At 44.3% G+C, this 22,488-nt stretch overlaps 2 protein-coding genes across 3 annotated transcripts; one reads left to right on the forward strand and one right to left on the reverse strand.

Moving 5' to 3' along the window:
* Positions 1 to 12,153: 12,153 nt before the first annotated feature.
* On the reverse strand, positions 12,154 to 17,878 carry LOC125519169 (wall-associated receptor kinase 5-like). 2 transcript variants are annotated; one of them, XM_087534488.1, is made up of 5 exons: positions 17,017 to 17,773; positions 16,765 to 16,826; positions 13,912 to 14,086; positions 13,619 to 13,822; positions 12,154 to 13,529 (listed from the first exon to the last, which is right to left on the reverse strand). In XM_087534488.1, the coding sequence occupies exons 1-5, from the start codon at positions 17,699 to 17,701 to the stop codon at positions 12,301 to 12,303; spliced, it is 2,355 nt and encodes a 784-aa protein (XP_087390614.1). In that variant the 5' UTR covers positions 17,702 to 17,773; the 3' UTR covers positions 12,154 to 12,300. The 2 variants fall into 2 exon arrangements, with proteins under 2 accessions (XP_087390614.1, XP_048540005.2); XM_048684048.2 differs by having other exon boundaries at positions 13,619 to 13,771; positions 13,856 to 14,347; positions 16,765 to 17,878.
* Positions 17,879 to 18,968: 1,090 nt separating this feature from the next.
* LOC125524627 (DNA-directed RNA polymerases II, IV and V subunit 8B-like) lies at positions 18,969 to 21,722 on the forward strand. The gene is given in 5 exon segments (XM_087534489.1): positions 18,969 to 19,342; positions 19,676 to 19,753; positions 20,011 to 20,075; positions 20,143 to 20,312; positions 21,316 to 21,722. Coding segments are annotated over 4 exon segments (570 nt in total). The 5' UTR covers positions 18,969 to 19,342; positions 19,676 to 19,680; the 3' UTR covers positions 21,578 to 21,722.
* Positions 21,723 to 22,488: the final 766 nt, after the last annotated feature.

A 22,488-nucleotide genomic window follows, 5' to 3' on the forward strand; every position in this document is an offset into this window, starting at 1 on the left:
GTCGAGCCAGTGGCAACTCATCGGGCTGAACTGCTCCAGCCAGTCCATACCGAGCACGCCGTCGTACGCACCCAACTCCAGTTGCCGCATATCAGTGGTGAAGGTGTGGCCCTGAATCCACCAGTTCAGGCCTTGTACCATGCTGTTACAGGTCATGCGCTCGCCGTTGGCCACGCGAACCTCCACTGCGGGCACTGAAACGGTTGGAGCATGCACGCGCTCAACGAACGCCTTGGAGACGAAGCTGTGCATGCTCCCCGAGTCCACCAGAAGCAACATGACTTGATTGCCGACGAGTGCGCGCAGACGGATGGTGCGCGGCGACTCGGTATCGGCGACCGCATGGGTGGAGAGCACGCAGCACTCGGGCGCGGGATCCTGCTCCACCGGGGCGTCGAGCAAGTCCAGGGCGTGCACCGCGTCGTCAGTAAGCACTTCCCCATAGTCGCCAACTTGGATCGTGAGCAGTTGTGTGGCCGGCTTGCATCGATGGTCGCGTGAGTAGCGATCGCCGCATTTGAAGCAGAGTCCGTTGGCGCGGCGATGCTCACGCAGTTGTCATTCGCGCGCGAGGTCATCGTTGGGAGCCGCCGCGCCTCCCGGCCGGGGCGCACCCACCGCGCGGGCCGGAAGCGGCAGTGGTGGTGGTGGTGGAGGTTGTCACGCCCCAAAACATGGTTCGGACGTAACAGCCGCCACACGTTTATAAACAAAAGATTATAAACGTGTGAGGCCTAAACTAAAACTTTTCATAATAATACACATAATAAGCATGTATTCTTTATTCTGGGGATACATAGTTCTTGCTGAAAATAAACTTCTAAAGTACTTCAATTTATTCCCTCCCGGCGCGTGCTACGCCTACTGCTCAAAGCCAAGCTCAGGATCATTACCACTTTGGGCTGCAAAAATAGAAATTAAGCAAGGGTGAGTATGATGATTCATACCCAGTAAGTAGCATTTATTCAAGGGTACAAAAGGAGAAAGTGTTATGGATATCACAACGGTGTAATTCAGTTTCAAGGAAATGATACGACAGCAATGGACAGATTTAGCGGCGGAAAATAAAGTAGTGCAAAAGGCTGAATTAAAAGATGATATTAAACAGAGTTCAACGGAATACTGGAAATATTTATAGCGGTGTATAGGGAAAAATATTGGTATCACACGTGACCAGCAAGGTTCCCTACCCGGGACTCACAGGGGTGAATATTAACACTTTTACACTCTTAAGAGGGGTACTCCGACATCGACAGTCTCGACCAGAGCCACGTGGGTTCTAGAAGAGCAGAGCCCTTCGACCCCCTGAGGCACGACAACTTGACTTACTAGTATGGGTCGTTCCCAAGGATCCATCACCGATACCCTGTTCGGAACAAGTGTCGCCCCCAGCGGAGAACTCAGACAGTCTCATACCTGAACCGTGACCGGTACAATATGTTTGCGGTCGTGACACCAATATAGACAATATGTGAATATGGAAATAAGGAGGTAAGTGGTATGATGAAACTTATGTAGTAATCCTCACGTCTCCACGTAAGCCCAAATAATCATGACGATTACTTGCTCACCGGAACATATTTCTCTTCAACAGTACCGTGGCCAACGAACAGAGGACAGTTGCAGAAGAACTCATATATCATGGTACAGTGGCTAGCAAAAGAAATACTAGCAGCAGTATATCTCTAGATCAGTGTAACAGTGTGCAAGTCGCAGGACCAAGCACAACAACGAAATATGAACAGAGGAACTGCTACTTGCCTGACAGCAGTACCCGTCTACCACGCGGTCGCTAGGAACAACACCAGCGAGAGCTCCAACTTCTTCTTCCAGCAGACGACTCTGACTAGTGTGTCAATGGTCCTACGCTACAGCACCCGGTCGCCTTATATACTGGTAACAAGTGAGTAGCTCCTTGTGAACACATTAATCGTCGTCCAGCTGCCGCCGTAACTCCTGCTTGCTCCAAAGGATAAGCTAGTGCCCCTTTGCTTCACCTAATGGCTGGTTCGATGCACCTACTAGCTCATGCATGCATATGTTTCTAACCAGAGCAATGACACGTACATTCTATCTCTCAAGGAAAAGACACGTAGCCATGCAACAAGCCTTCTCATCGCTGCATGCAAAAATATCTACTGCCCTAGACGGTGGTACAGTGTAATCCAAGAGCTAGCTGGCCTGTGAGAAGAAAATACAGCTAACCTTACTGAGCTAGTCGGCAGGCTACGTACATGCATTACGGCAACGGTGACTAGATGGATGCATGCAGTGCGTTGAGTACAGATCATGGATGTGGTGCATGCCATGCATTGATGCATGCATGTAAGTGTACGTGGATTGCTCAAGCAAATGCAATACTCCACCATCTTCTAATACAAAGAAAATCTACTAATGATTGGGATGCATCTATTGGTCTTAAGATATTTATCTCCAAAATTATTTATAAATACTAGCATGCCTGAGTTATTAGAAAAATGATAGTTAAGCAAAATTTAATTCTAAATGACAATCGATGCATTTTAATTATCCTTAAGTAACACACGGGTGTTACATCCTCCCCGCCTTATAAAAATTTCGTCCTCGAAATTCAATTATCGGTCGATAGAAGATGCGGAAAGTTTTTGTGAAGTTCGTCTTCTTTTTCCCATGTCGCCTCGTCCTCATTGTGGTTACTTCACTGGACTTTGACAAATCGGATAGTCCTTTTTCTCATTACTCGATCTTTGACATCTAGTATTCTCAGGGGGTACTCCTCGTATGATAGGTCTGGTCTCAGTTCCACGATTGGTAGTTGTGTTGCTTCTGGCAGTGTCTCGCATTTCTTCAGTGTGGATACATGAAAAACATTATGTACCCCTGACAATTTTGGAGGCAGCTCTAATCGGTAGGCTACTGGTACAACTCTGCCAATAATTTGAAAAGGTCCTACATACCTTGGACTCAACTTTCCTTTCAAACCAAAACGTCTCGTACCTTTTCGAGGTGGAACCTTTAGGTATACTAGATCTCCCTCTTGAAATTCAACTTCCCTCCATTTGGTGTCTGCTTGTTTCTTTTGACGGTTCTGTGCCGCCGTTAAATGCTCCCGAACTACTCGCAGTTTTTCCTCTACCTGTTGAACTAATTCTGGGCCTATATACTTCCTCTCACCAATTTCTTCCCAGCATATAGGAGAACGACATCTCTTACCATACAAAGCTTCATACGGAGCCATCTTTATACTGGATTGATAACTGTTGTTGTATGCAAATTTGACTAGAGGAAGGGACTCATCCCACTTTTCTTTGAAGTCCAACATGCTTGCTCGAAGCATATCTTCCAGTATTTGTATGACTCGCTCTGTTTGTCCATCAGACTGGGGATGATAGGCTGTACTAAAATTCAGTTTGGTCCCCAAGGTCTTATGTAAACTTCTCCAAAATCTTGAAACGAACCTTGGATCTCGATCTGAAGCAATATTTACAGGGACGCCATAGTTCGTAACTATCTCCCTAATATATAACCTTGTTAATTTTTCAAGGGTCATTGTTTTCTTGACTGGTATGAATTGTGCCACCTTGGTCAATCTGTCTACTATAACCCATATAGAATCATATCTTGCGGAAGTTTTCGGCAATCCGGTAACAAAATCCATACTGATATCCTCCCATTTCCAACTAGGAATTCTTAGCGGTTGCAGGAGGCCTGGTGCTTTTTGATGGTCCACCTTTACCTGCTGACATATTGGACATTTCAGGACGAATCTTGCTATTTCTCTCTTCATATTTGGCCACCAAAAATTTCCTTTAATATCCCGATACATCTTTGTGCTATCAGGATGTACAGTGTATGGAGTGGTGTGAGCTTCTTGCATGATCTCCAATTTCAACTCTGCATTTTTAGGTACACAAATATGTTCTCTCAACCATATAGATCCATCCATCCGTATGTGAAATTCTGATGGCTTTCCTTGCTCTATGCTTTCTCGGAGACTGACAAGAAAAGGATCTTCCAGTTGCTTTATCCTAATTCTTTCTTGAAGATCAGGTTTGACCTGTAGTGCCATAATAGTGATCGATGGGTCACGTACATGCACCTCTATTCCCATCTTGTCTAAGTCCTCCAAAATCTTCCTTTGTGAGGTGATTAAATATGCCACATTGCAATCAGCTTTTCTGCTTAGCGCGTCAGCTACTGCTTTTGCTTTACCCGGATGGTAATTGATATTGACATCGTAGTCTTTAAATAGCTAGATCCATCTTCTCTGCCGCATATTTAATTCCTTTTGTGTGAAGATATATTTTAAACTCTTGCGGTCAGTAAAAATCTCACAGTGTTCTCCATACAAATAATGTCTCCATATTTTTAGAGAAAAGATTATAGCACCTAATTCCAGATCGTGTGTTGGATAATTTTTCTCATATGGTCTAAGTTGTCGAGAGGCATATGCGATTACCTTGTTGTTCTGCATGAGGACACAACCGAAACCAATTTTTGAAGCATCACAGAAAATAGTAAATCCAATCCCATTTATTGGTACTGCGAGAACTGGGGCAGACACTAGTCGACGTTTTAATTCTTGAAAACTTTCTTCGCACTTCTCGGTCCAGTCGAACTTTACTCCTTTGCAAGTGAGCTGTGTCAGTGGCGCTGCAAGCTGAGCAAAACCTTCAATAAATCTCCGGTAATATCCGGCTAACCCAAGAAAACTTCTTATCTCAGTAATCGTGGTTGGTCTGTTCCAGTCCAACACTGCCTGAACTTTTGTTGGGTCTGCAGATATACCCTCTCCAGAAATAATGTGGCCTAGGAATGATACTTTGTCTAACCAAAAGTCGCACTTCTTGAGTTTAGCGTATAACCGGTGTTTCCTCAATGTTTGAAGTACTGCTCTCAAATGTTCGGCGTGTTCCTCTTCTGTCTTTGAATATATTAAAATATCATCAATAAATACCACAACAAACTGGTCCATGAATGGTTTGAATACACGATTCATTAAATCCATAAAAGCTGCGGGTGCATTTGTTAATCCAAACGGCATGACTATATATTCGTAGTGTCCGTATCTGGTGCGAAAAGCTGTCTTTGGAATATCTCCTTCTTTAATTTTTAGCTGGTGATACCCCGATTGCAAATCTATCTTTGAAAATATCCGCGAGCCTTGTAGCTGATCAAATAAATCATCGATCCTAGGCAAGGGATATTTATTCTTAATAGTTACCTTATTCAGCTCCCGATAATCAATACATAATCGCCAACTGCCATCTTTCTTCTTTACAAATAATACTGGAGCGCCCCATGGTGACATGCTTGGACGAATAAATCCCTTTTCTTCTAACTCTTTGATCTGTTGCTTGAGTTCTTTTAGTTCTGCTGGAGCCACTCTGTATGGGGTCTTTGAAATAGGATTAGTACCAGGGACCAGGTTTATGCCGAACTCAATCTCTCGGTCCGGTGGAATTCCAGGTAACTCTTTAGGAAATACATCAGGAAATTCTCTAACCACAGGAATATCCTCTATACGTTTCTCCTTTATTTCCAAGTTCCTAACTTGTGCGTACCTTGTTTTCTGGTGGCTCCCTTGGTACACTATTTTCTGTTGACCAGGTACTTGAAGTATCACTTTCTTCCCATGGCAATCAATAGTTGCATGATTTTCAATCAACCAATCCATGCCTAGTATTATATCAAAATCATGCATATCTAGTACTATCAAATCTGCCCGAAGTTCATGTCCCCTTATAATAACCGGACAATTAGTGCATACCCTTCGAGTTATCATCTCAGCCATTGGAGACTCTACCATGATTTTTTTCTTTATAGGTGTACTTTCTATTCCATGGGTACCAATAAATTTAGAAGATATAAAAGAGTGGGTAGCACCAGAGTCAAACAAAACAACCGCATTATGAGAACATACTCGGAACGTACCTGTAACCACATTGCTATCATTGTCCACCTCATTTTGGGTCAAATGATTTACTTTAGCACGAACAGGCTGTTGCTTCCTTCCAGGATTGTTCGTGTACCGAGGAGCAATATTCGCCTTACGAGGCGGTGCAGGTAGGTACAATGGTGTTTTTGGTGCAGGCAAAGCAAATGACTGATTATGAGTAAAATTCTTGTTCCGGCACTGACTGATAACATGTCCCTCCTTGCCGCATCCGAAGCATTTTCCCTGTCGCTGCTCACACTGGGAAGCCATATGATCTCCATGACAAATAACACATTTATTAACTATGGGCTGATATGTTGCTCGATTATTTGGGCGCCAATTTTGATGTGCCTTCCTTTGCATGTTTCCTTGACCACGGTCGTCGAACCTCATCTTTTTGTTTGGTTTCTCAACTTCAGCACGTTCTTCAAGGTATGCTTGTTCCACTGTAAGAGCCTTGTTAGCTATGTCACGAAATGATTTTAATTCAAATACCTCCACGCGCGCCTTGATGGGTTGACGTAAGCCTTGAGCGAACCTTCGCGCCTTTACTTCATCATTTTCAACGTACGCCATCGCATCCCGTGCAAGTCTAGAAAAATTAATTTCATATTCTGCCACGCTTTTATCACCTTGCTTTAGCTGTAGAAATTCAAGCTCCATTTTCCTCTGAACACTTTCAGGAAAATATTTTCTTTGAAATTCTTGCCTAAATATCGCCCAAGTAACCAAATAATTTTCTGGATATTTCTTTTTGTGCACATTCCACCAATCAAAAGCTCCACCTTGTAACATAAACGTAGCTAGTGTCACCTTCTCTTGCTTTGGACAGTGCCTTGCTTCAAATATTTTTTCTATCTCAGTTAACCAGTCATCTGCGTCCATAGGATTAGCACTGCCAAGAAAGGCAGACGGCTTCAGTCGCATGAATTGGCGCAAGCTGTCCTTTGTCCCACCCTCATGAGAGTTCTCTCCTCGGGGTGACTGTTGTACTAACTGCTCCAAGATTACAGTCTGTCGCATTTGAGTTTGTTCCTAGTGGTTCAAAATCTCCAAGAGCAAATTACTTGGAGGAAGTTGATCTTCTGCGGTCCTTTGAGATCCACCGCTACCTCCGGTGTGGGTAGTAGAAAAATCTCCATGATCGTGGTTAGCCATCTATACAATCATGAAGGATGGAGAGCAAAATAAATAAATAAACTGCCACTCTTCATAGCATGCATCAGTACATAAAAGTTGATTTTACTATATAAGAGGGGTTGACACGTACAACCAAAATTTGCACAGCCTCACCTGACAGGAGTGCTAGTGTCAACATCAAGCTACATGCAAAGGCTAGTAAAAGTGGAAGCAACCTACTACTACTAGGGTTGCTACAGGAGGCAGACATCACATGCGAACTGGATAGGTCACACCATTACACACTAGATACTAGTAGCTCTGCCACTTCATTTATTTAAGTTAGTACGTACGACCACTCAAGTTGTACTATCGTCTGCTAGCTAGTACGTTGCACGCCCTTAGTTCTTTCCTTTCTCATCCTTCATTGCTACAAGCTGCTGACGGAGGCACCAGTTCTCTGCCTTCAAATCCATCATCTCACTCTCCTGTTTGTTGTTGACGTCTTCCAGCTCATCTCTTTCTTGCTTCAGCTTCTTGGTCTTGTGTCCCTCCTCCTCGATCCAGCGATCGCGGTCCTCCACCTCTATTTCATGGTCATGCTTTATTTCATAAAGTTGGGCCTGATGCTCCTGCTCTAACTCGTCTAGTTCTTGCTTCCTACGAACCTCATGGTACTGCTGGAGTTGTGCAATCTCCTCCTGGTGTTGCTGCTCAGAACGTGCCAAGTCCAGCAAAGTCTCCCAGTATTCATAGCTGTGCAAGTCCACTAGGCCAAAGTTCAGACTAAAGTAGAGTGATTTAAGCGCTTCACGAGCCGCCGAGCACTCATCTTCATGATCATCCTCGCCATAGCCATAGAAGGTAGTGTATGCACCAGGGTCATGTGGAGTGACTTGCACGTGCACAGCTCCCTGGATTCCTCCATCCGAAAGAGCACTAGTAGAGATCACTGGTGGCTCTAGGTGAAAATGATCGGCTACCTCCTCGAGGATTTGCACAAAGTTAAGATGGAAGATGGTTGGGCCATCCATCCCTGATTCCAACCACACATATTAGCACTAACAAAATTCATGCATAAGAAGTGAAATACTAAATTTCATGACAGGACATATAATCAAATGAGCCACGTAAATGTTAGCTTCACATAAAATAAGCACAAAAAAGAGCGTTTCTAACTTACACGCACAAAATAATACCCTGGTTATTCCCCATTAGTTGCAACAGTTTTTAATTTTATTTAACCTAAGCTCTGATTACCACTTAAGCTGTCACGCCCCAAAACATGGTTCGGACGTAACAGCCGCCACACGTTCATAAACAAAAGATTATAAACGTGTGAAGCCTAAACTAAAACTTTTCACAATAATACACATAATAAGTATGTATTCTTTATTCTGGGGATACATAGTTCTTGCTGAAAATAAACTTTTAAAGTACTTCAATTTATTCCCTCCCGGCGCGTGCTACGCCTACTGCTCAAAGCCAAGCTCAGGATCATTACCACTTTGGGCTGCAAAAATATCATTTATTCAAGGGTACAAAAGGAGAAAGTGTTATGGATATCACAACGGTGTAATTCAGTTTCAAGGAAATGATACAACAGCAATGGACAGATTTAGCGGCGGAAAATAAAGTAGTGCAAAAGGCTGAATTAAAAGATGATATTAAACAGAGTTCAACGGAATACTGGAAATATTTATAGCGGTGTATAGGGAAAAATATTGGTATCACACGAGACCAGCAAGGTTCCCTACCCGGGACTCACAGGGGTGAATATTCACACTTTTACACTCTTAAGAGGGGTACTCCGACATCGACAGTCTCGACCAGAACCACGTGGGTTCTAGAAGAGCAGAGCCCTTCGACCCCCTGAGGCACGACAACTTGACTTACTAGTATGGGTCGTTCCCAAGGATCCATCACCGATACCCTGTTCGGAACAAGTGTCGCCCCCAGCGGAGAACTCAGACAGTCCCATACCTGAACCGTGACCGGTACAATATGTTTGCGGTCGTGACACCAATATAGACAATATGTGAATATGGAAATAAGGAGGTCAGTGGTATGATGAAACTTATGTAGTAATCCTCACGTCTCCACGTAAGCCCAAATAATCATGACGATTACTTGCTCACCGGAACATATTTCTCTTCAACAGTACCGTGGCCAACGAACAGAGGACAGTTGCAGAAGAACTCATATATCATGGTACAGTGGCTAGCAAAAGAAATACTAGCAGCAGTATATCTCTAGATCAGTGTAACAGTGTGCAAGTCGCAGGACCAAGCACAGCAACGAAATATGAACAGAGGAACTGCTACTTGCCTGACAGCAGTACCCGTCTACCACGCGGTCGCTAGGAACAACACCAGCGAGAGCTCCAACTTCTTCTTCCAGCAGACGACTCTGACTAGTGTGTCAATGGTCCTACGCTACAGCACCCGGTCGCCTTATATACTGGTAACAAGTGAGTAGCTCCTTGTGAACACATTAATCGTCGTCCAGCTGCCGCCGTAACTCCTGCTTGCTCCAAAGGATAAGCTAGTGCCCCTTTGCTTCACCTAATGGCTGGTTCGATGCACCTACTAGCTCATGCATGCATATGTTTCTAACCAGAGCAATGACACGTACATTCTATCTCTCAAGGAAAAGACACGTAGCCATGCAACAAGCCTTCTCATCGCTGCATGCAAAAATATCTACTGCCCTAGACGGTGGTACAGTGTAATCCAAGAGCTAGCTGGCCTGTGAGAAGAAAATACAGCTAACCTTACTGAGCTAGTTGGCAGGCTACGTACATGCATTACGGCAACGGTGACTAGATGGATGCATGCAGTGCGTTGAGTACAGATCATGGATGTGGTGCATGCCATGCATTGATGCATGCATGTAAGTGTACGTGGATTGCTCAAGCAAATGCAATACTCCACCATCTTCTAATACAAAGAAAATCTACTAATGATTGGGATGCATCTATTGGTCTTAAGATATTTATCTCCAAAATTATTTATAAATACTAGCATGCCTGAGTTATTAGAAAAATGATAGTTAAGCAAAATTTAATTCTAAATGACAATCGATGCATTTTAATTATCCTTAAGTAACACACGGGTGTTACAGAGGTCGCCCTGCCGGAATGATCCGTGGTCGAGCACGTTGCGTGCCGGCCTCTTCTTCCATGATCCGAGCCAACACTGTCGCGCGTGTGATGCTTGACGGCTCTTGGAGGCGAACCGCAGCCCGCAGATCGTCGCGCAGACCCAGCAGGAACTGTGTGACGAACAACTTGGGGTTGAGCATCGCATCCAGGGCGAGCAGGTGGTACATGTGGGTCTCGAACACCGTCCTGTACTCGGCGACGGTGCTGGTTTGGCGAAGGTGCAGCAACTTGTGCATCTCCATCTCAAATTCGTCTGGAGCGAATTCGCTGATGACGGCCGCGGCGAACTCTTCCCACGTCGGCGAGCGATGTGTCTGCCAGTACGCCTGGTACCAGCGCGTGGCGTGGCCGTCGATGTAGAGCGAGGCCGTGGTCACCCAGCTGTGCAGAGGAACACGGTACAGGTCGAAATAGGTGATGCAGCGATCGATCCAGAGGCTTGGCGCGTCGTCGTCGAAGTGTGGGAAGTCGTGCTTCGGCGGCTTGACCGTGTACTCCACGCGCTGCCCGGTGTGCGCCTCGCGGCCCGCCATGAACGCGGCGGACTGCCCCACGCCCCCGTACGGCATGGTGTGCCGAGTGGGTAACAGGGGAGGGCCGTTGTTGGCGAGGCGGACGGCTGGACCTTGAGGCCGAGATCCACGGGCGTGCTCCAGCGGCGTCACCGTAGAGGCCTGGGTGTCGCCGTCGTGGTGGTCGGCGGTGTGCGGTGGGTGGCGCTCCGCTGCGGGCGGCGAAGGCGGGAGGTCGCGCTGCTGCTGGCGAACCTCGTCGACGTCAGCTTGGGTGAGATCCAGTTGCTTGCGGATGTGCGCCAGATCCGCGGAGACTTGCGTGTTGAACGCGATCTGGGCCTCGCGCTGCTTGTCGCTCGCAAGCGTGGTCTCGTCGAAGCGCTTCAGGAGCGCCTGCAGCATGGTCTTGAGCTCTCCCGTGGATTCCGTCATGGCGGTGATGATGTGACGAGACTGAGCAGAAGGTTTGCTGGGCGGCGCCGTCGCACTCGCTCCAAATCAGGCCAACCCCGCTGGGGCTTTCGCGCGGATCTCGCCGGAGCAAGACCGCACCCGCAGCGGTGGATGTTACGGCTCGATCGAGAGGGTATGAGTGGTAGCGAAGAAAAAAAAATTGCGGGGGGGGGGGGGCGAAACCTAGCTCTGATTACCAAATGTCACGAGCTCATCCTTGATTTCTTTCCAAGGGAGGAGGTACAGATTAGGTAAGAGGTTCAGAGACTTGACATAATTTCCACACACGCACACCTACTCGCTCCAGCTGGCTATATAGCCAGGCAACACTTGGCAACTCGCCTTACAGGTGGGTCCGTGCCAGTAGGCAGCGGGGCCCACCGAATCACACGTCCACCGCATCAGGTCCTGATGATGCCGGTGTGACAGCTTCATCGAAGGAAGAAAACAAACGCCATAAGTTCAAGGCAATGTGAGCATGTCAGTAATATGTGTACAAATCCAAGAGTTTTAGACTGAACTTCTCCAAATTATGATAAGTTTCCATTATGGAACTTAAACCTCATATATTCCAATGGGCTCTGTACACCTCAGGGATGCTTCGATTTATGAAGATTGAAGAGCTGAAAGCACCTTCATTCTAGAAAAAAAAAACCTTGATACAGCAGAGCCAGACATGACACCCTACACCTTATGTAACCTTTTTTTTAGGGATACATCGTATGTAACCTTTGACTAAAGGAAGATGCAAAACACTTAGAAATTCAAAGAATAAAAAGAATATGCAGCACTCTAGCTGGTTACTTAAAAAAAAGGAGAAATATACTTATAGCAGGAATGGCTCCAGTTCAATATGGGAATATCATTTCAGCAAGGGATGTGTGTTGATAGAGTGCAATATATCAAGGATGAAACACCAAGTTTGTTGAGTAAATCCATCATTCATCAACTAAGATGGAACTGTATGCTCAAACAGAAAAAGATGGTACTGCATAATACATTTTGTGAAGAAGAGGATTGCATGTAGGGCCTTACAAGATCAGGTGATCTAAGACGGTGCTGCAAAATACAATTTTTGCCTCAGCTTAGAAAGAACAACCATGGCAAAAACACTAGAGAGCTGACAAGCATATCTAGCGGGGCAGGCTAGCGGATGCGAGGAACTCCTGCTCCAAGCTATAGCATGCGTTTTGGCTGCGCTGAGATGTTACATTGTAAGTTCTCCCGGCTAGGTTCATGGCCATGGACTGGTGGCCTTGCATCTCATACTCAACGGCTGGATAAACTTGAGATGAATTTGTACGATTCATTCGTAGTTGCTGCAATGTTGTCTCGACTTCCTTCATTGTAGGCCTTTCCTCACCTTTTAGCCTCAAGCACTTTTCCGCAAGAGAAGCAACCCCGTTGATCTCCTCCTCGCTCGCTTCTTCAAGAACTTGTGCCGCCACTATTTCTTTGGGTTGCCTCGACCTGATCTCCAAGAGGAAGTAGTTACACAAGCTCTCGTCCATTCCCGACTCAGCTGTAAAAACAGGTTTTTTCCTGATAAGAAGTTCTAGGAGTACCACACCAAAACTGTAAACATCACTCTTCTCATTTAGCTGCCCAGTCTGGTAGTATTCTGGATCAAAATAACCGAATGTGCCCTGAACATTTGTAGCAACATGAGTTTGATCAATGGGGACAATTCTTGAAGCACCGAAATCCGAAACCTTTGCTGCATTGTTTGTGTCTAGGAGTATATTAGAGGACTTCACATCACGATGAAAGATTGATATTGAGGCTGCAGAGTGGAGATAACATAGAGCACCCGCAGCTTCTGATGCGATCCGTAGGCAGTCATTCCATGTCAAAGAAACCATGTTGCTAGAATCATGATGAAGACTTTCAAACAATGAACCATTGGGAATGAAGTCGTACACTAGTAAGGGGACCTCAGTTTCAAGACAGCACCCGAAAAGTTTCACGATATTCCGGTGATTTATCTGAGAGAGAATTGCAACCTCATTGATAAAATCGCTGATCTCACCTTCCCTGATAATCTGGGATTTTTTTATGGCTACCACATGCTGGTTTGATAAGATCCCTTTGTAGACTGTGCCATGCCCTCCACGTCCAAGGATACGTGCAGGATCAAAGTTATTTGTTGCCCTTTTAAGCTCTTCAAAGGAGAAAATCTTTTTCCTCTCGCTCGCATTTTCATCCCCTGATATCAATTGTTCCAAGAGAAGGCCATTGTTCCTTCGGAAATACTTCCTTCTTAGTTTCTTCTGGACGTCTCTTTTCCATCTTTGAACGAGAAATATCGTAGTTAAACCGAAAAGTAGCATGCCAAGGCCACTGCTTAACCCAATCACAATACCTACATAACGAAACTGATCCATCAATCCTCATTATATCCCAAGTATCTTTTGAGGGGATGAACAGAACATACAGTAGAGATGGGCTCACCTAAGTAGAAATTTTGCTTTCTTACTGGAGTGCACTGCATTTTTGTTATATCATACTCTGTATGATCAGGGCACTTGGTGCAGGTGTAGTTTCCGATAGTGTTCTGGCAATTCCCTTTGCAAAGTCCTGGTGTCCGTTTGCACTCATCAATATCTGTAACCATATATCTGTCAGGAGATACATAACATTTGTACAAATAATAAACTACAGTTGTAAAGATAAAGAGAAGGGGAGTACCTTCACAACCATCTGGGATGTATGGATTTCCTTCAAAACCGCGCAAGCATGCACACCTGTATCCAACATAACCTTCCATGGAGCTGATGACACCCAGGCAAAAGCTATGGACACTAACGCACGCATATCCAGAGGTGTTTTTTTCCGCCTCTTGGCATGTAAGATTAGCGACAGCCCACTGCACAGAGGCTGATTCCAGAGGATTGACATACAGGTTCGGTTCATCAGCTTCTGAAGATTGTAGCATAATGTTAAATGACTCGTCTCCAACACTCGACTCATATTTGATTCCCAGGAGCCCCTCATTGACATTTATGTATGTCACTTCAACGAAGCCATTATTATGCCAGAGAACGGGCGGTGTAGTGTCTGAGCAGTTGAGCTTAAAAGTTTTCCTCGCAGAACAACCTTCTTCTATGCCAAAAGGAAATGGGACACTTATATTTCCACACCGTCGAGAACAATTCGCCTTAAGTGGTCTTGAATTATACTCTATTTCTCAAAAGATATTCAAATTCATCAGATTAGCTAAAGAAGCAAGATAATGTGCTCAAATATGGAAGTCATTTATCAACATAGCACTGTATAACTGTAAAAGTTATGGTGGAATAATGATATTTTTATCCTTTTCTAGCTATTTTTATTAAATGGCCCAACTCCTCAATAGGACTAGTTTACACTCCCTCTGTTCCTAAATATAAGTCTTTTTAGAGATTTCAATGTGGACTACATACGGATGTATATAGACGTAGTTTACAGTGTAGATTCACTCATTTTACTCCTTATGTAGTTCATATTGGAATCTTTAAAAAGACTTATATTTAGGAATTAAGGGAGTAGTTTATACTTGTAGTTGTGGTGATAAGATTAAAAATCACCAACACGCAATCAGATGAAAATGCTGGTAGCTCGGTAGATTAATGAGACTAAAGTGAATCTTAAGAATTTAAATGACATCCCACCAAGGCAAGTTTAATATTTCTAGCACATAATGGTGCTTGTACATTAACTCAATCACAGCCGTATTATACTTAAATATACATAACAATCCAAGGCATAGAATAATACTCATCTTTCAAGTGGGATAAAAATACATAGAAAAACTCATAAGTCGCTCTTGTTCTCAACACCACATGCCACACATCTCGGTTCACTCACAAACACTCTAAGATTAGTTTTATTGATCATCAGCCTGTGCGTCTGCATTGGCCAATTCAGATGAACACAAAAGTAGCAGAGGTTTTTAAATAGCATTTATTATACATACATTTGTCCAAATTAGAAATACTGGAAGAAACTAAGTAGCAATATATGTATTTGAAATATTACCATTATACATCCAATAGTTTTCATTGCTACTATAGAGATGGAAGTAGCAATCATATGACCAGTGGGGCCCAACAATAAGCGTAATTACAAATTTAAGTAAATAATTTAAAACACAGATTTTCTTCTTGTTTTTAATAATATGCATGTATTTTTGTGAAATTAATATTAGTGATTCTCCCTTTTTCACATATTTGTTGATCTTATGATTGCCATCCTTTATCTTCTTTGCTAATGCGATCAAATTAGATTTGAACTTCAAATGCAAATGAATGTGTGGCAACCAGAGAACTACATGCGCAGTGTGTTTGTCAATTGGTCATGTTAAGCTGCTAACCTAGCACAAAATAAAAAATATTGTTTACTGAGATGAACCTCTAAATGCTACTAGTAGAAGGCACGCGCTATGCACGTGTTTTTCACTTCTTCTTTTTTTCGAAAAAGTGACTTCATCATTTAATTTGTTGGATTTTGAGAAAGGATTGTCAAGGTGCTGCATTTGGAATTCGGTGGATACAAACGACGTCGAGTGCTTTGATTTGTAAAAGCTTAATGTCTTATATTTTAAGACGAAGGGAGTATATGTTCACCCATCGATTTGACAAATGTTAGTTGTTCAGTGAGTCGTTGTTTGCTAGATATTCCAGACCTCCCGTCATTGAGCAATGAAGTTCAAAATAGCCACAGAAGATCCAAAATAGCAGACTTTAAGTTGCACCAGGACGTGTGGTGTGTGGTAGCATTCGGTGCCGTGAGTGTTCCAGAAAGATCGTGGAGTCATGTTGGCATGTGTTTGTACAGAGCAAATCCAGGAAACATGAACCGTTAGATCACTTGGGTGTGGTACTGATAAACGGTGGATATTCATCTTCTAGAACAAATCAATGGCTCACAGTTGCTCATGAATCTTGATGGATAGCTAGTCCGAATTCAAAAAATATTGTAGTATAGTACTCCCTCTGTTTTAAAATTCTTGTCTTAAATTTGTCTAAATACGGATGTATCTAGTTACGTTTTAGCGTTAGATACATCCATATCTAGACAAATCTAAGACAAGAATTTTGAGACGGAGGGAGTAGTAGAGAAAATGGAGTCCCAGTAGTGTCACAGGTGAAAAGCAAAACGTGTACATGACTTCAAAATAATGCTGCTTAAGTTGGACTAGACATGTTCCTAAGATTACTCAGTAATTCCTCCATTTCAATATATAGTGTGTATTTTTTATTTGTTAAGACGAGTTATTTCACCAATAGTTGTCAGTTAATTTGTGGTTTATGTTATAAAAAACCACAAACATAAGTAAATACTTTTTAAATGAATCGGGTGACATCAATTCCATGTCACATATACCACATATTAAAGCAATTGTTGGTCAAGGCCTTGTCATACAGAGAGACCGAAGAAGCCTTATATTTCAAAATAGAGGGGGTACTTAGTGAGATAGTAGATATTAATTTTAACAAATAGTTGGTATTGTTTCTTTGATTATCGTGGAGTTAGTTTCATAGAACTACATATTTTTTTGTTAAAAACAAATCCAAAAGGAACTTCAAAAGATAAGGTATGATGGAGGAGATTATTACCATGGACAGCTGAGCAGCCACCGGAGATATATGGATTGCCTTCATAACCACTGATGCACCGGCAGATATAACCTTTATCGGCAAGAGGAACCGTGCATTCGCTGTGGTGGCTGACACATGCATAGTTGCTATCCTCCATGCTCCTGGAGCAGCTCGTTTGGTCGAGGATACTCCATATGATTAAGATATTAATAGTTATGTCGATTGTATCCCACAAGATGTTGAGTCTAGATTGTGTTTTTATCTTACTTGTCTTGTGGGGAACAAATTGAAACTCGAGGGTGCGGACTGTTAATGCAGAATATGTAAAAGAACACGACCCAGGGCCATGTCGGTCCTGCCTATAAACTTGCTCCGCAATTTCTATGCTGGGGCAGGATACCTTGCAAATCAACTCACGGTTACCAAGGTCTTTATGCACCAAGTACACACCCAAGTCGCAAGCAATGACAGAAAGGGACATTGTACTGAGAAGGCTAAAAGTTTTCCCTGGAGTCCATGACATGTTGTAGGCATCGAGACCAGATTTCATGGGGATGGTTTTGGAGAAGTTGACAAAAAAAGAGCTGAACTGCAAGTGCTTGCCCCAGAAGTTGACTGACATGCCACTGGGGTAAATATCGCCCACAACCTGGGTTGTACTTGTACTACTACCATCGTGCAAGAAGAGTTTAGGGGGATTGGTGGTGTGGTTGCAAATGAGACTGAATTCAGGATTCCTAAAGCAACCAGCTCCTATGCCGAATGGGTAGCTGAAGGTCAAGTGACCGCATCTATTGGCACAGCTGAGAGTCAAATTTGAAGAACCCATGCCGGCGTCCAACCGACGGATCAGGCGGTTCAGAGACTGGGTGGTGCTCCCATCAAAGCTTCTCACAACTGCAGATGCTCGTGCTTCAGCCATCCCTAGCATGGCAAGTATGAGCAAAACAAGCATGGTGTTGAACTGGGTAATTCGCTCGACACCTTGCTCAGCAAGTGAGGTGTGGGAGAATTTGTGGAGAAGTAACTGGCATAGAATACCACAGCTGATGGGCTCTATTATAGGAGGACATGGAAGATGTCAAAATCACTAATGGGCCCATGCACTGTACTGTACTGGTACTTACGGAGGAAGTTTCTCCATTTCTCTTATTAGGACAAGAAGTTTCCTCTATAATACAATACAAAAAGGAAGCATGATAGGGTTTACATTAAGGCCACACAAAAGAAGCATGATACTCCAATATTAACCATGTGCTTAGATAAAACCATTTTGGCGGATATAGGTAAGGTTGTATCTGCTTTTGCTTTTATCAAACAGATCCACAACATCTGTATTCTGTAATTAACATACTAATTTCTACCATAACAGGAGTCCCAACTTTAGATTCTCTCAAAAGCAAATTTTCTTGTGCGAAGGAACGAGCATAACTAATCGGGGAAGAAGCAATGGACTAAAATCAAGTCTTAGATTGCGGCCACTCAATGGACAGAAACATTCTAACCCATGAAATGGGGCACTGACTCCATTGACCTTGAGCAATGGACTAAAATCAAGTCTTAGATTGCGGCCACTCAATCCAAGCAGGTACCACTCCATTGACTCCATTGGGTGGACTGAAAGTCAGTCATTGATGGAACTGTGTACACTCAATCCAGGCAGGCACATGTATTCATTTTTTGCGGTGGACAACGATAATACTGGAAGCTAGGATCTCCGTTTATTTTCCATCTGAATAATACTGTGTTGTTGTGTGATGTTTCTTTGATTTATTTAGGGGAGAAGCAATTTTTTGGTGTGGGCATGCGGAGTTACAATTTTTCGTGTTTCACGATAAATATTTCAACCACCTTCCTTCTTTTTCGACACCTACAATGTTTACATTAGACAGAAAATGCTTCATTGTTCACAGCTAATGCATTTTCCAATTTTCACAGTTTAAACTTGGCCATTCACCCACCGGTGCGTTCAGACAAAGCTAGTACTACTAACAATTTACAGATTCAAATGCCCGAAGAATTACCTTGCTACGTTGGTCCAGTGCTCCTTGCTGCCCGCTGCTCGCTGCACTTGCGGCTCACCTGCTCTGCTAGTCATTGCCCAGCTGCAGCTGCCAACGAGCGATTCAATCAGATTAACCGATGCATGGTGTGATTGTGGTGTCATGACCAGTAGGTCGAAAAGAGGGAGAAAACTGAAGTCAAAAAGGCTTTACAGGTTTGCTGAATCTCCGATGGCCCTGATGTCCTTGTGGCTCTTGCGCGAAACTGTGAGTGTGCCGGCGGCCACGGCCATACGCCCGGCAGCACCGCACGGAGATCGGACCTCGGAGGGGACGGCCGTCGGCAGGGGGTTCGGATGTGAGGCTGAGGCTGTGGGGTCTGTATGGGCTGTTGTGGTCGTGGGCATAGACTAAGGCCCACTGAGGCTCTAGAAAAGGCTAAAGGCCCAGTGGCTGCAACCAAAGCCTCCACCGCCGGCTCGCCACCGAGCCGCCTTTCCCCTGCCGGCGACCGCCGCGGAGACGGAGGCCAGCTCTCTGCCGACAGGTCCTCTCCTTTGCCCCCTTCCCCGTTGGACATCCCACTTTGCTTGGTAAACCCTAATCCACCTCTGATTTCCCCTCTTGTTTTCTAAGCACAACTGATTCCATTTATTCTTCAGAAAGGAACCATGTGAAAACTAAATATTAGTCATGGACTTGATATCCTTGAACCTCAGACGCTCGGTTATTTGTGGCGTTTGGGGGAACTGGGCCGCGCCACATTTGGAAGATTTTTTTTCTTGGAAAACATGAATTAAGAGGCACTTGTTTGGATTATTTTTAGGACCAGTCGGTAGGATACAAGGATTGCTGTGAGCTGCTAGCAATTCTTTTTTACTTTAGCACTGTGCAAGATTTAAGTTCTCGCTCTCCCTCTTGGACAGGAAAAATGGCTGGGCATCTCTTTGAGGATATCTTCATTATGACCAGGATCGATCCTGATGGGAATAAGTTAGACAGAGGTGATTCTCTCTGGCTGTTCCACCTGATGAATTTTGTTCTACTAGGCCGCGCTTTACTCTGCCGAACCGTGCCACTCATGTATGTTGATTCTTTGAGTGCTGTTAGCAAGACTTGGTAATAATTTATGTCTAGCCATTTTACAGTGCACTATGTAAATATTTAGATCCTGGGGTGTTCAAATCATAGCTACACTTACACAACCTCGTTGATTCAGATGTTTATTGAACTGTGTTTTCCTTTCCATATTCGTGTGCAGTTAATCGCAGCGAGGCTAGATGCGAGTAGTTCGATATGTAGATGGAATTAGATGTCGCTACCGATGTCAACCTGATCCATTATGTGTTACGATTAATTGTTGTTATTTTCAGATGGACGTGCCTTCATGGAGGGCACGTGTTTAGGGCCTGATGATACTTTGTGCAGGAAGCTCACATTGTATTCATTTCTTTCCTTCTTTCAGGCTGGTAGGAAAACCCTTGCTGACAAGTATGACTATGTCATGCATGGAAAGCTTTACAAGATTTCAGAGGACAGTTCCAGTGGTCAAGCTACTAAAGTGTATGATCTCTTAACTTTAGATTAGTGATTTTTTTAATGTAGCAGGATTTGATTGTGCGATATATTGCGTGCAATATATATGATTTCGTGTGAGGTTGATTCCTGATCTTCATATAGCTTATGAAGCTTTTGTTCTGTAACATGTTGCTGAAGTAGATGAGTCTGAGAGTACATAGTGATTCTCTTGTTTTCCCTTGAGCTTGACAATCCTTAATCCCAGCACCTAATGCATGTCTACATAATCTTTTGTGGCCGGGGTGGTGGTGGGGGGCAGAGGTGCCGTGGGAAGGCGTTGAAATTGCTTAATGTGAGTGTTACTGAGTAACATGATGTACATACATGGTCCAAGATAACAGGCGGGTTTTGAGATTTCTTAATTTGGGTGTTATGAATAACTTGCTGTATATACATGGTTCAAGTCTCTAAAGATAAGAAGCTCCATTGTCATTGACAAGTACTCCCTCCGTTCGGAATTACTTGTCGCAGAAATGGATGTATCTAGACGTATTTTAGTTTTAGATACATCCATATCCGAGACAAGTAATTCCGAACGGAGGGAGTATGGGTTAGTGGCGGAGGGGGCATGGGCCGCTTTCACTGGAACTGAATGCTATTCCAAATGAAATAATGCCATGGGCTGTTCCCATGTGAGGATCTTGGTGTGACTCGTACAAAGAATAAGGTTCCATCTGCTGAATGGCTACCCCTCAAAACAAAACAAAAAACTGGTGAATGGCTGATTGAAGGGTTTGGTTTTACATATTTGATATTCCTTTTATAGTAGTTTGTACTTAGTAGAAAACCGCTTAAATATTTGCAAGATGCTAAAAATGTATTGATAGTGTGTTGATGGTATTTTCTCGTTTTTGAGTCATATAAGTGCTGGGATTGTTATTTACATTTTCTCACAATGCCTATGGTGTATATCTGACTGCAGCTGATCTGAACAATTCACCAGTGCAACTGCTCTAACGATTGTACTCTGCCCGCTATCCTTTTCCAGGGAGATTTATGCGTCTTTTGGTGGCCTCCTGGTGTTCCTCAAAGGCGATCCTTGGAGTGCCGCCAACCTCGAGCTGGATCAAAGGCCGTTCCTCCTCATACGAAAGGTGCAAATGACCAGTGCTTCTTCTCCTTTTGTCGGGGCAAAAATTTACCTCTTGCGTGGCAAGTCACCAACGCTTCTAGTTCATCAAGGCTATACCGAGCCTCCCTTCAATGCCAATTATCCTCCCCTGGAATGTACTCTACTCTTCTGGTGGTAAATATAACTCTAGTCTCTAGATTTGCCCAACCGCTCCTCTGTGGCACCGGCCACTTATTCTTTGTTCCTCTGGAGCACATTACACGTGTTTCCACCGTACGTTACCGATGTTTCACGTAGTACATCACAATGTTGCATCAATGTTATTTTCGATGATTACCATGGCACGACGCCCCGGTACTCTGGTGGCACTGCCGCATCTTTGCTTGCCTGAACTTCCCACACCCGGTCCAGTATATCCTCAGCCAGATCTCCAGCAGGCGATCGGTGAGTTTACATGGAGGATAGCTGTCGCCAGTGCAGGTGGAGTCTGGGATTGGTTGCAAAGTTGACATGCAGTTTCCTCCCCGGCCTTGGCAAGGACGGGGGCGCACGAACAGGGAAGCCTTTACTCCTGCCGCATACATTTAACTCCCCCTGCCACCCACAGAAAGGCTCAAGAACAATTGCCCCAACCCCAAAGGCCCGGACGGATCGGATCGGAGCTGGCCTGCCCGCATGGACCACCACTGACTGTTCACCAGTTTGCGAGAGCCGGAAGCGGCCTCTGGGCCAAGAATAATCCGTGAAGCTCTCATTGCGCCTTGGAGCCGAGCAAGCCGAGCAATCACTCACTCTCACACGCACGCACAGAGAGAGCGTACTGCCGCTGCCTGCTTTCTTTTCTTCCCTGGGGCCGTATCTCCCGAAGATGCACATCCGGTGGCCCTCCCCTCTTTATCTTGTACTACGAGTGCTACGAAATTACACTACGGTGGTACGTTTTGGAGTCGGCATGGGGCTTGCCTTCAATCCGAGCACCGAATGCCTGTGCTGATTAAGAGCGCTGGACGGGCAGAGCGGTACAGGAGCATTGATAATGATTCCAATGATACTACGCACTGCTCATTCGAAGAAAGCTATGGCTGTTCA

The sequence above is a fragment of the Triticum urartu genome, chromosome 7A (genome assembly GCF_056163025.1).
Source record: "Triticum urartu cultivar PI428250 chromosome 7A, HENAU_Tu73, whole genome shotgun sequence".
NCBI classification, from domain to species: Eukaryota; Viridiplantae; Streptophyta; class Magnoliopsida; order Poales; family Poaceae; genus Triticum; species Triticum urartu.